General features: G+C 34.8%; 3 protein-coding genes across 4 annotated transcripts; 2 read left to right on the top strand and 1 right to left on the bottom strand.

Annotated features, from left to right (window-relative positions):
* The first annotated feature begins 1,948 nt into the window (after positions 1-1,948).
* On the top strand, positions 1,949-4,428 carry LOC119630269 (histidine-rich glycoprotein). The gene is made up of 4 exons (XM_038019076.2): positions 1,949-1,957; positions 2,036-2,527; positions 2,973-3,139; positions 4,374-4,428. Exons 1-4 carry the CDS (start codon positions 1,949-1,951, stop codon positions 4,426-4,428), a joined length of 723 nt encoding a protein of 240 aa, XP_037875004.1.
* Positions 4,429-8,261: 3,833 nt separating this feature from the next.
* On the bottom strand, positions 8,262-10,427 carry CPR106 (cuticular protein RR-2 motif 106). Of its 2 annotated transcripts, XM_062674812.1 has the most exons (4): positions 10,375-10,427; positions 9,879-10,016; positions 9,493-9,659; positions 8,262-8,435 (listed from the first exon to the last, which is right to left on the bottom strand). In XM_062674812.1, exons 1-4 carry the CDS (start codon positions 10,384-10,386, stop codon positions 8,363-8,365), a joined length of 390 nt encoding a protein of 129 aa, XP_062530796.1. In that variant the 5' UTR covers positions 10,387-10,427; the 3' UTR covers positions 8,262-8,362. The 2 variants fall into 2 exon arrangements, with proteins under 2 accessions (XP_062530796.1, NP_001166662.1); NM_001173191.1 differs by lacking the exon at positions 8,262-8,435 and having other exon boundaries at positions 9,477-9,659; positions 10,375-10,386.
* A 2,200-nt stretch (positions 10,428-12,627) lies between these two features.
* LOC101743562 (cuticle protein 7-like) lies at positions 12,628-14,030 on the top strand (the record flags this gene model as incomplete). The annotated part of the gene is made up of 3 exons (XM_038018921.2): positions 12,628-12,777; positions 13,727-13,893; positions 13,976-14,030. Coding segments are annotated over 3 exons (372 nt in total), but the record flags the coding sequence as incomplete, so codon positions are not given.
* Between the last annotated feature and the right edge of the window lie 372 nt (positions 14,031-14,402).

The raw sequence follows: 14,402 nt of genomic DNA, 5'->3' as shown, positions 1-14,402 counted from the left end.
AACTTCAAAATATTATGTACTTAAGTAATTAAGTCTATCTTCATCTGCTTTACACATTCCATTTTTCTGATGTAGTAGGGTATCAAAACTATCACATCAGGTCGATCACATTGATCGGTATATCAGCATGTACGACTCAGTGACTTCGGTATATTGAGGGATGGGAATTGAGATAATGCCACAGTCAAACCTTCTTTTTTTGTCTACCTATCCTGGTAACCTCGAGGGGTTATTCCAGGTTCACTGAACGTGTAGGCGAGCTCACGGAGCTCAGCCTGGTTAATTTGTTAACACTAAGCCTAACAAGGGCAGTGCTTTGCTGAATCTACAACCAGATCGGAATCGCTACCCACTGAGAAGATCTGGAGAGAAACTCAGTGGGCTGGGTTAGTCGAGTGAGTCAATGTAGGCCCCGATTTATATAAGTTGATACGTAACTAACAAATTTACGCAAATTACTTTAACGATAAAGGAATAAATTACCGCAAATTTTTGCCGTGAAGCAGTACTGCATTCTGGTTTAAAGGGTACTACACAATGTATTAATCAATTGTTCTTAAGGTAGACAAGTGTTATTTTTATTTTATTGCTTAGATAGGTGGACGAGCTCACCTGGTTATACGTGGTTACTGAAGCCCATATATATCAACAACATAAATGCTACCACCTACTTTAACATATGAGTTTTTAAGTCTCAGTTTTTACAGTATAACGGCTGCCGCACCCTTCAAACTGCAATGCATTACTGCTACATGGCAGAAATAGGGGATACTGGTACCTACCTGTGTAGACTCACAAGCCGTCATATCATCAGTAATTACGCAAATTATAAATTTTGCGGGTTAGACTTTCATTACACGATTTTATTCTTTCACCGTGCAAGTCAATCGTGAATATTTATTAAGGACGTGTACTTTTCTTATCGGCGATAACTGCACATTGGTCCAAGTCTTCTTAAACTATTTTATTCAGTAGACCAGTTTCTGTGCTGTTTCGGCTTTTCGTAATAGTATATTTGATATCCGTTATGTTAAGCTCTTTGACATTTCGATTTTTACGTCTCGTGTGGACATTGAGTTCAAGGTATCATTACTATCTAGAAAAAATATTGGACTAGTCCGCTGTGGTGAATTCTGATTATTCTGGTGGTATTTATTTAAGAGCTCTCGATATTTTTCTAACAAGTATATGTTCGATAATACTCTAACAAGTAATTCAACTGTGAGTACTGAGCACTTATGTATACACTTCACGATACCAACATAATCATCTTCATTCGTTCACACAAGCCATCAATCGATTATATTGCGTCTCTCTCAGTGTGATCGGTTATTGTCTCTCTTCATGAAAGATGAAGAGAGACAATAATGACCAGATGAAAAAAAAGTTCTGAGATGCAATTTATATCTTATACATTATATGACCGTAAAAATATAGGTAACATCCTAATTTTGATCTGCAATATCTCGCTTAAGATGTACCCAAAATACAATAGCGCTATAAATTCGACTTCTTTTAATATTAAAAGTATGATAGGATGGCAAATTCAGACAAATACCTCGTTTTTATTAGTCACTAAAGAAAAAGGATATTTAGTTTCAGTGAGAATAAGGATAGTTGCTTATAGAAGCCAACCATGCCATAGGCAAAACCGAGCCACTGTCCACTAAAATTAATTTAAAATTAATTGTATATTGTCAATATCTCCTATAGTTTATTTCCAATATTTACATAAATCCGTTACACATACACTAATAAAATGCAATAACAAATATGTTTGTTACAATTACTTTCACCACACAGTCGCAACTTCCATGTGCTCAGGTTCAAATCTTGCGAAAACTGTTACAATACCATTCGTATAAAAGTGAATTTCTTTTTATTGTATTAATCAGACAACTCTTAACCGTTTCAAATATAATACTGACAAGGGCTTTGGTGCAACGAAATGAATAAGGTATTATATTAGTATTAACTATGTGATAATCATTGGTGATTTTGTAGTCGAAAAGTGAATAACATGTATATGTTGCAGGTGATTTGTGTGGTTGCGATTCTGTATACAGTGAGAGCTAAGCCACTGTATAGTCATGAATTTCCACACTCCTCTCAAAACTTCGTTCTTCATACCGAACACAAAGGACATCATGAGGAACATAAGCATCACCATGAGATCTATCATCCCATTCACGTTAAGCACGAAGAACACAAAGTAGAACATCATCATCATCATGAGGTTAAGGAACACAAAGTAGAAGAGCACAAAAAACCAGTGGAGCATTACAAACATCATGAACATAAGCACCATGAGCATCTAGAACATCATGATCTTCAACAGCACCATGAACATGATGAGCTTCAGCTGCTCGATGAACATCATGAGCATCAAGAGCTCCATGGATATCATGAGCATCAGCAACACCACGAGGACGATCAACATCATGAGCATCAACACCACCACGAAGACGATCAACACCATGAGCAAAAAGAGGAGCATAAAAAAGACAAAGAGCACACCGAGCACCATGTAAGTTGCTTTTATGTTGATAAATAAGCTGTTTGTACACTGATCTATCGATGACAACGAACTCTGTACAAATTTCTGTACCCAACTTTTATATTTAGGAGTGTCCTGCAGGGATTGATGCAATCAGCAAACTAGTGAATTTAGTTAGCGCTGGAACCCAGCGCTGGAATTTAACTATGTTTTGCGTTTTATAATTTTGTTTTCGACATAATAATAACAAAGATAGAAAGCTAGAAGATAGATCGTGTGATGAACAAGTTTGTTGGCTATTTGTCTGGGTGCTTATTTTTTATATAACTAAAAATTTAATCTTTGTCAGTCTCTGGTACTTATAAGTCCTAAATTGGGGCCGGATGACCGTGCGTGGTTTGTTCCCAGTTGCTATTGTTATAATAATTTAAGTAGGTAGCTTCTGGTTAAAGTTTGTAAGTAAATTTGATTACAGTCTCACCCAAAATACGAGTTCGACTACAAAGTAGAGGATCCTCATACTGGCGACTATAAAACCCACCACGAGGTCCGAGATGGAGATACGGTCCACGGCTTCTACACGTTACATGAAGCCGATGGGACTACTAGAATCGTGGAGTATTCTGCTGATAAAAAAGAAGGGTAAGAATTTTACGCTTCAATATATTTATTTTAGGAGATTAATGATTTAAGGCTATGCAGAGAGAGATGAGAAAGAGATGTAGAACATATTATATTGAAAGAATATAGATTTAGAGAATATAGAAAGATATAGTTGGTCATTAATTACTTTTCCACAATTTAGGGGTTTTCGACAAAGGGAAGATCTTTTAACGAGTGGGTGAGATTGCAACTTGGTAATTTATCTTAAAAATGCTATTGGCGAGATTCAGGCATTTGTCAAATATCTTGTGTATATATACTTAATAATATATAATAGTAATTAACTTTGTATATGTATAACTACTGGCACAAACGGATATAGAGGTAACCGGTAAATGGATATAGGGGTAAACGGTAATAGGCGTAATAGTAAGAAAATGTCTCAGCCTACAACCGTTACCTTAAGGGTGCGAGTGGCACTAATACTTTTCTGATTTTTTCTTATCCAGTTGAGCAAACGAATTTCCTGTGCATACGTGACTACCGGAGTCCATAGATAATAAAATATTAATAAACTAATTTTCTTACATTATAAACTATGCTTAACTACAATGTTCATATATTAGCGAATACTGTTTGAGTAATTTACAATTGATTCCTGTCCCGAAATCAATGCCCTAGTGTGTTTGTATGTCGTATGGTCACGTACATATTATTATTTTTTTTTTTTTATTGCTTAGATGAGTGGACGAGCTCACAGCCCACCTGGTGTTAAGTGGTTACTGGAACCCATGGACATTCACAACGTAAATGCGCCACGCATCTTGAGATATAAGTTCTAAGGTCTCAGTACAGTTACAACGGCTGCCCCGCCCTTCAAACCGAAACGCATTACTGCTTCACGGCTGAAATAGGCAGGGAGGTGGTACCTACCCGTGTGGACTCACAAGAGGTCCTACCACCAGTAAAAATATTACTATATCGACGGTAACTATACGGTAACTTCAGTTATAGACACATCAGCCAATACAAAAATAAACAGAAATAGGTACCGTAGTATTAATGTTTAAAATTACTCAATACTTACTCCATATGAATGGCATTAGACAAGTGTTTTGACCATACAATTAATTAACTATTATCTTTGATTGTATTCGGAGGCTTTAACCATAGGTTAAGTCGAATAGATGACGTAAAATAATTACAATAACATTGACCTTTATATATTGAAATAATATAATGATTTTAGCGTTTTGTAATTTGTAATTTACAGATTTAAAGCCAAAGTGAAGCACGAAGGCCACGTCACACACGAAGCACCCAAGTAGGCAACGTTAATCGATTCTGTGATAAGGCTTTGTTTAAAAATTAGATATAGCATTGTATATTATTGATTGTTATTTAGTTTTGTTGAGATATCAAATAAAAATTGACAAAAAAAAAATATAGTTTTTTGTTACTTATAATATTATTTTCTCCGTAACTATGAAGTATACATTTTAATATTTTATTAATTTCACTCAGGATTTCTGGAGTACCAATTGAGATAACTTCTAATGTTTACATAACATGTAATATGTGATAAGTTTTGGATTTGCACCATTTATATTCACAAATTTTTCGAGCTCATGGCTCATCTGGTGTTAAATGGTCATCGGAGCCTATATATTCAAACACTTATCTTGAAATATGAGTCGTAAGCCTCAGTTTTTATAGTATATCGGTTGCCCTTCAAAACGAAAAGCATTACTGTTTTATCGACAGAAATAGGCAAGGTAGTGGTACCCGTGTGGAAACAAGTCGTCCTACTATCAGTAGTAGTTCTTTTTTGTCTCTAATCGTCTCTGTCTCTGTCTCTGATCGTTAAGCTAGATTTTATTTGCAATATGACAACGTTATCACCGCAGAGATACTATTTCTGTATTTCCTAGTGATACTCCTCTAAATACAATAGACGGAATCTTCGAAGAAATTAAACAGAATTAATTAGCTTTTATAAATCTGAGCTCTTAATAAATATCACATAGATACATATTATCTTGCAGATCAAATATATAACTAAAAACATAATATTTTCGTAATATTGATTATATATACTAAATAGCAAAAGATCCGTATAATTTTAATGTGAATCAATTATTCATTTTATATTTAGTTTTAAGTTTATCAATAAAAGTATTCGGAAGCAATTTTTTTTTATTTTTTCCAAAATGCCAAAAAATTACAAACTCGAATCTAAATCTTTAGAACTCTAGAGCTATAGCTGTATATATATATATATAATCTCAACTGTTCGATTAATATTAAACGTTCAAATATTTTTATAAAGAAAAGACATCACAGATGTAATAATGTAATATGCCAGTTTGTTTTTGGTGCACAGAAGTCTAAGAAAAAGCTCAGTAATGTCATTGAACATTTTGCAGTACGTTGTAACGTACTACGAAATATGATGATAAAATGCTTTAATTGCTTCCTCCTCCTCCTCCTTGCGTCGGTTTCCTCATTACTGAGGGTCGTGGTCATGGCCTTGAAACAGTTTAAATGTTTCTCTGTCCATGACTCTCTCGGGATGTAATTGTGGTGGGTTTAATTGCTTAAACCACTCGAAATAAAGTATCATAAAAATACTATAAAGTTAAATCTCACATTCTTAGTATTCGTGTAATAGACGCATCTCGTCACTAATTATATTAATGGAGTGGAGCGCTTTGCCGCATTGTTTCTGAAAATGTGACAGGTATGTCACGACCTAACTACAACTAAAATATTTTGTGTTTTCTCTCTTTTTTTTTCCTATCTATGCTGATAGCCTTGAGATACTATTTCAGCTTCTCCTTGACGTGTAGGTGAGCTCACGGTGCTCTAACCGGGAGTGTTGCCAATACTGGCCCTAGCAAGAGCAGTGCTTCGCAGAATCTACCACTGGATCGGAAACGCAACCCACTGAGAAGAACCGGCGAGAAACTCAGTGGGCTTTTCTCTCTAATAGGCTTTTACAGAGCCTTTTTAGTTGTTATGAATTAATGTTCAAGAAGAATCGGCATGAAATTTAGGGCCTGTTTTTTTTTCAAATAAATTTAAATCACACAGACAATTACAATATATCATTAAATTAGTACCAAAATCCACATCACCAAAAGATTGTGATTTTATTCAGTTAATGTGGATGTTGAGACCTTCACCGTATCTTAATGTTTTACGAAGATATTGTTGAAGAGGAAATATTTGGTAAAGACAATTGTTACGAGAATGAATTATCTATATATATAAAAGAAAGTCGTGTTAGTTACACTATTTATAACTCAAGAACGACTGAACTGATTTGGCTGAAAATTAGTGAGGAGGTAGCTTAGAACCAGGAGAAGGACATAGGATACTTTTTATCACATTCCCGTGGGACTTGACATAAAACGTGGTAACTATAACAAAACGCAACTGACAGCTAAACGTAATATATTCTATGGTTAATTGTGTTAATTATAGTAGAATTTTGAAGTTGACTGGTTGAGCGTTTGAAACAAACCATGAGGCGGAACAAAGTTCGCCGGGTCCACTAGTATTTGATAATTAAGATTTGTTACTTAGGAAGTATCGATTTTGACTTTGTCTTGGTACGCCCTAAACATGTCAAACTTAATTAAATTTTGAGGTATTAACTCGATTGAACTTGGATAAAATTATTGACTTTAGACCAGTACAAATAAAATATTATGATGATTTACAACTTCCTCATTACGCAATCAATAAGTATTCTTTCATTTGGAAAACCTTCCATATTATGAGGAAAAAACAGAAAAGTAAAAAACTTCATCAAACGATCATTGAAATACTTAACTTTATCAATAATTGTTTTGGTTTTATTTGAAGGCCGAGGATTTTTTGATCACTGGTAATCGTTTCTGATGGATTTATGATATGCTATGGGCACTATCCTTACACCGCCTCCTGAACGTTAGGCATTCGTTTCAAATCCTGTTTAAAGAAGAACATATGATAGAACTAAGGAAGGACCGTGAAAAGACGTTCATTCTAAAGTCAGTGCCTGCTAGAAATCCTTGAAAAAGCAGTGCAGAAGAGCGACTTGCTCACTGAGTTTCTCGCCGGATCTTCTCAGTGTGTCGCGTTTCCGATCCGGTGGTAGTTTCTGCGAAGCGCCGCTCTTGCTAGGGCTAGCGTTAGCAACACTCCCGGTTTGAGTTCCGTGAGCTCACCTACACGTCTAAGAGAAGCTGAAATAGCCTCTCAAGGCTATCAGCATAGGTAGGAAGAAAAAAAAGAGCGAAATCGTTCCATTATGAATAATTTTTGATGACAGGTTATCCAATGAAAAATGAGGATTATCGAAAATAATTATTTAGAATAGTCCCTTTGAAATATGCGGTAGGAAACAAGAAGAAAAAATAATTCACTTCGTAGACTCATAAATTCCAATCTATCCGTGAGATTAGGATTATCTGCAATGCGAGAAACCCTTCTTCTCTACAGAGTCAAATGAAACTAGCCGATATTTTGTTTTATATTAACTTATTAAAGAAAATTCGGAAAATTTAAATTGCCTTAAATTTCAATGAGATTAAGGAGTAAAATATTTAAGCTCCCATGAGCCTAATATCGTTACCGGTTAAATTGTGACAGAGAAATATATATTTTTTTAGAACAAAATAAACCGAGAACAAAGCATAATAGTTTTTCTTCAGTTTTATATTTACGAATTTGTTTGAGTTTTATTATATTGAAATATGTATACGATAAATTTTCATTTTACTTTCTCCGATGTTTCGTTATTACTTTACAGTTTTAGGACTCACGAACGATATTCGAGTATTACGCTAATTACCGTCTAAATTGTCTGCGATAGATTTTGATTCAATTATTTACTAATTTTAAAATATTTTGAATAATGTTAAAATTACTTATTAATTATTATTCTCATAATCCTCTCGCAGGTCTGCTGGAAGAGATTTTTTAAAGAAATAAGCAGCGCCTTTGTACATAATTTTCCTATTACTCTGTACTATGTCATCTTTTCTGTGTGTACATAAATAAATAAATGAAAATGAAATTACTTCCTATAGATTTAGATAAAGTCATAATTTTACTAAGGTCTTTTATAGTATAGTTAGGCTATGTAAGTTTTAGAAGAGTTGTACAAAAAACATTTTGTAATGTTAACATATTTTATTTGAAAAATATTCTAAGAAATCAATCAATTAATACAAAATAACAGAAGTAATATTTCTTAACAAGTTTATCAAATGTTTAATGGTGGTGGTGCTCATGATGCTTCTCGGGTACAATATGATGGGTGCTATGTTTAACAGTGGCGTGGAATCTGAAAAATAAGACTCATTCATTTCAACTGTTACAATAATCAAATAGTTAATAATAGTATTGTGTATTACTTCTGTTTAAATCTGATTTTTTTTTTATTTCTTACGTTTGTGGACGAGCTCACAGCCCACCTGATGTTAAGTGGTTATCGGAGCCCATAGACATCTACAACGTAAATGCCGCTACCTACCTTGAGATAAAAGTTCTAAGGTCTAAGGTAAGTTCTAAGGTAAGTTCTAAGGTAAGTTTTTATAGTACAACGGCTGCCCCACCCTTCAAACCGAAACGCATTACTGTTTCACGGCAGAAATAGGCATAGTGGTGGTATCTACCCGTGCGGACTCACAAGAGGTCCTACCACCAGTAATTACGGAAATTATAGTTTTGCGGGTTTGATTTATAGTAGTAGAAGCAGTAATGCGTTTCGGTTTGAAGGGTGGGGCAGCCGTTGTGACTATACTGAGACCTTAAAGCTTATATCTCAAAGTGTGTGGCGCATTTACGTTGTAGATGTCTATGGGTTCCAGTAACCACTTAACACCAGGTGGGCTGTGAGCTCGTCCACACATCTAGGCAATAAAAAATAATAATTACACTACCTTTTTTTTTACACGGCCCATCTGATGGTGAGGTTGTTACCGTCGCCCATGGACTTCAGCAATGCCAGGGGCAGAGCCAAGCCGTTGCCTACCGGTTATTCCTTCACCGTGGAAGCCAAATGTCAACATTTGTTAAGTACGTATTTCATTATAAAAATCGGTACCCGCCTGCGGGATTCGAACAACGTTGCATCGCTTCATACGAATGCACCGGACGTCTTATCCTTTTGACCACGACGACTTCAAAACTTTTGCTTTGCCTAGACTAATCGTATATTTTTGTTACATTGCTGCACTTCCTCTTTTGTAGTAAACATTTCATTGTTCTCTTTCGGAATAACACGTATTTAAATATATTTTTTTATTTTTGTGGAAATTTGACATCTATAATATTTACCGTGATGAATATTTATTAAAGGTTTAGCCATAAAATTAATTTAAAATTAAGTTGTTCCATACCCAGAGTGCTTATCGCTGTGATAGTCGACGTGTCTCTCGGAACCGTCAGGTTCATGCAGCGCGTAGTATCCCTTCACGGCGTCACCGTCGCGTGTCTCGTGCTGACTCTTGTGGTCCTTAGTGTGGTGGTCCTCTACTTTGTACTCAAACTCGTATTTCGGGTGGGTCTGTACGAAGTTATATGAATATTTAAAAAAGATCTAATATTAAAAAGAAAAAAAACTAATATTAAAAAAAAGACATGTCCGCTGAGTTTCTTGCCAGTTCTTCATTTTCTTTCACTTTATGTTGAATAAAAAAAAATTGATTTGATTTGATATACCGTATTAATCGGATTTTTTTGATACACAAGTGATTAATTTATACTAATAATGTGGTCGTCTTACGTAGTAATCGTGATGCTCATGGCCGTGGTGGTCATGATGATGTACGGTCTCATGGTGACCGTCGTGCTTGTGAATGTGTTGAGAGGAGAACGCGTGTTCGGCAGCCACTGCGCCGATGACGGTCACTAACATTAATACCTTAAAATACAAAAGGAACAAGCGGTAAGGACTTAACTACCTAATAAATAATAGTTTAAAAAAGCTAACAAAATGCGCTTTTATAGAAAATACAACTAAAAAATAGAAAATAAATTATAATAAATTTGAATTTAATTTTTTAGTTGAATTTAAATTTTTTCAATATTTTTTTAAATATTGAATTGTCATCGGTCCTTAATGAGTATACCAATTTCGAGCTAATCCGACGTTTTGATGGGGTCAAAATTATGTTCAAAGATTCCGTTACATACACAAGATAACATACATACACCTGAAGCTAATAAAAGCGTTTTAAAAATTCACAAACATTAAGTGAAAGCTACTATACACTGGTTACCTTGATCATCATGTTAATTGAATTAGTTGTGCTTTCAGAGCAGCAGTCGATTGTTGAATGAAAAAAAAATCGAATTTCCCCGTTTTATATATTTTATGAAATCCAAGGCTTAGTTTCACTTCGAGTAACAGTAGCTAAGTAAAAGTATTATGTGTAACGATTTCATAAGGTGTAAATACATTGTTCTCCACTTGATTCGATAAACATTTTTTAAAAAGCTGTACGCATTTTGTTATCAGGTCTTGACCGTGTAAAATCAAGAAATAATGCTGCTTGATTTTTTATTATTTTCTTATTATTGGGTAGATGGGTCAAGGATCTCACGGCCATCTGAAGAAAAGTAATTACTGGAGTCCATAGGCATCCATCGAATCGCCCCTAATTGTGTACAAGAGGGCAAAGGCCCAATTATTTATTATAATGTTCGTCCTTTAGCTACTTCAGAAAGCATGGCTACTCCGTGGCAGATATTGGTAGGTTGGTGGTTCCTACCCATGCCGGCTTACAATACGACCTCTTCTAGTAAATATGCAAATTTTCTTAGGCAGATTTTAGTAAGTCGTCATCGTGGAAGAGATTCCTGAACGAAAGTTACGTACGTATGTATTCCTTTAGATTGATATCGGCCTGTGACATTTGAAGACTTGCAGAATTACATCATTTGACACAAGTGAATCTTATTTTATAGGATAGCAGTGTTAGATGCACACTCGTACCATGCATTTGGATAGTATAAATTAACAGTTATTGAGATAGATTTCTCGATTTTTATAACATACTAGCTGACCCGGCAAACGTTGTTTTGCCATATATAAGATTTCTAGGGAAATTCTAGTGTAGAAAAAAAAACTAACTTATTGTAAGTGTGTAAGGATGTAGTAGATGAGTGAAAGAGGCATGTAGCGCTGTGAACGATGAAGGAATATAAAAATAACAATACCTCATTCAACCACATAATGTCTCATTATAACAAAAAAAAATTTGTCCAAAAAATAAAAAATTAATCTTAGGGGTCCACCCCTTATCACTTAAGGGTATGAAAAATAAATAGTAGCCGATTCTCAGGCTTACTGAATATGCATAAAAATTTCATGAGAATCGGCGGTTTCGGAGGCCGCGGTTTCGGAGGAGTATGGGAACGAACATTGTGACACGAGAATTTTATATATTAGATGAAGAAATGGCGTTGACGAAATTAAAAACAGAGTATGTTTAATTTATTATATTATTAGTCACATGCGTCCGCCGGCTCTTAGTGATTAAAGATAAAAATATCCAGTTCAGAGTGTGTTTCTCGTTCATTATCTGTTTTAAACTATATTTATAAGGTGATTCTTTTTAATTTATAATAAAAATGCTAATAAGTACTCGTTTATGCGCAATACGCGCCTTGCACATATTATTCTAATGTCCTCTTAAATGTGTTAATTAGTCTGTGTATGTAAAATTGTTAGTTAAATATGAAGAAAAATGAAAAAAAGTCCAATGAACTTTCACTTCACACATAAGTTTGTTAATATTATACTAAATGTAAATTTCTTGACAATCTTGTAGAGCTTACGAAAGCATTGTATGTAATAATTATTACACACGTAGAACGTAAGCCACCCATTCGATTATTATTTGTAAAGGATTGTTTTCATTTTATTGTAACACTATATAAGCTACCAACACTGTAAGAAAGTATCAGTTATTTCATTTCTTCAGTAACTCGCAGCGAAATTCAATTCATAATGTTTAAGGTCGGGATTAAAATGCTTTAATTTTTAGAATAAAAAAATCTTACTTAACTTTCATCATAATTCTGTATCTTAAATGACAAACGCGGATTTTGATCACATTTAACTACGTGTATGGGGATCTAATTATTCTTCTTCTTCTTCTTCTCAGTCGTGTCACTCTTGACAGAGTGGTCGTGGTCGTCATGTAGTGTTGGAAGGGGCAGACTTGATGCGTCTCACGATGTCGCGCCATCTCTCCCTGCTCGAGGCCATTCTACTGCACTCATTTATTATTAGGGCATAATTAAAACTACTCTTACGATATGATTTCGAGTTTTTCTTTGTCAATTTATCATGTCCAATTATTCGAATATTTTACAGTTTTTTTACAGATTACTTTACCGAAGAAAATTGTTAAATAATCGAAATATTGCAAACAATATAATCACAATTAAAAACGCGTGGGTAAACCGTAAAAGTAGTTTTAATATTTAATTAAAGTTTAAAAGTAAGATTTTAACTTTATTATTATATTTTCGGTTTGAAGGTTCTGGTTCTGGTAGGATTTGTTGGGGTAGCGTTGGCTGAGCACGCGTTTTCTTCCCAGCATATCCACAAACACGACGGACACCACGAAACTGTACACCACGGACACGGACATGAGCATCACTACGATTATCATGTAGGTAATAATTTAGATTATCCAAGTTCGCGTTTTTATTTTTATTGCATATATAGTAGGACGAGCTCACAGGCGACGTAATTAAAAGTTAAAAAAAAATTATTAAACAAGCGTGCAATTAGTTATTTTGCGTTTCAGATTAAAATAAATCCAGTCAGTCATTTCAGTTGGAATTGTTACTGTTAGCATTTCTTTAAGAAGCGTCTGGGTTTCTATTGTTAGGCGATGACTTTGGAAATTGACACGAGGAAAGTACCAGCCTGAGAAACGCTCAAATTCATTTATAGGTAGCGGCTTGGATGTAGTCCATAGCGTTGTCGATAGTAATTTTTATTTATTTATTTTTGATTGCATAGATGGGTGGAAGAGCTCACAGCCCATCTGGTGTTAAGTGGTTACCGAAGCCCATAGACATCTATAACGTAAATTCCTCCACTTACCTTGAGATATAAGTTCTAAGCTCTCGGTATAGTTACAACGGCCGCCCAACCCTTCAAACCGAAACGCATTACTGCTTCACGGCAGAAATAGATAGGGTGGTGGTACCTACCCGTGTGAAGATACGAACGCACCGGACGTCTTATCCTTTAGGCCACGACGACTTCTATGTGTCTTCTGTGTCTATTTGTTTTATCTGAGTGTAACTTCTAACAAGTAACAAATAAATTCTAATAGATGATAAATAATACAATAAATTAAAGCAAACAAAATGGCTTAAACAGTAATGCAGAAGTCTTCAAAGTCACGTCCGATGCGCGAGTTAGGTTCATACTTGGTCGTAACTTTTATGATTTTACATTGACAAACGAATAATAAGAGAAATAGGGCTCACCCTATTAGCAGTCTTAATATAAAAATCGGTCTATCGTGAGCATTCTTGAACAAGTTCTACGTATTTATTATTTATCACGTATCAAAATGTTATCAAAAAATTTGGACTTTTTAATAGACTCATCCCAAATATGAATTCGAGTACAAAGTAGAGGACCACCACACTAAGGACCACAAGAGTCAGCACGAGACCCGCGACGGTGACGCCGTGAAGGGATACTACGCGCTGCATGAACCTGATGGTTCCGAGAGACATGTCCACTACCACGGCGATAAACACAGCGGGTAAGAAAGATAATTGCCTTAATATCATGAAATTAAAGGGAGGATGAATTGTACCCAAATCAATGAAACATTTTGATTGCAGATTCCACGCAGACGTGAAGCACAGCACTCATCATATTTACCACCATCATCATTAGACTTAAATCTTGTTATTTGTTCAATAAAAGATATTTAAAAAAAAAACATATTTACTGTTGTCGCTTAGTTCTTAATAAGAGTTTTAAAGTTAAAACTGCGGGTAATCTTTGGAATGAAAACAGGAAAGCTAATTAATTGAGGATCTCACCGCTGGTCCGTTTCGATTTTGTTTATTTTAATCAAAAACAAGTATGCTTGAAGGTCTTGATGTCTATACTCAGATAATAATATATATCAACACTATTTTACAAACACTGATAATGTTCTGAATTTACAAGTGAAGAAAAAATAGTAGTATGTAGTATATAACAATAATGAATCAATGAAATAGTGGTTAAGGCCATAAAAAAGCTTCCTTCTTAATTAGCCCG

This window comes from Bombyx mori, chromosome 22, assembly GCF_030269925.1.
Source record: "Bombyx mori chromosome 22, ASM3026992v2".
Taxonomy (NCBI): domain Eukaryota; kingdom Metazoa; phylum Arthropoda; class Insecta; order Lepidoptera; family Bombycidae; genus Bombyx; species Bombyx mori.
The sequence above is the reverse complement of the archived record's forward strand: the minus strand, read 5'-3'. Positions and strand labels throughout refer to the sequence as shown.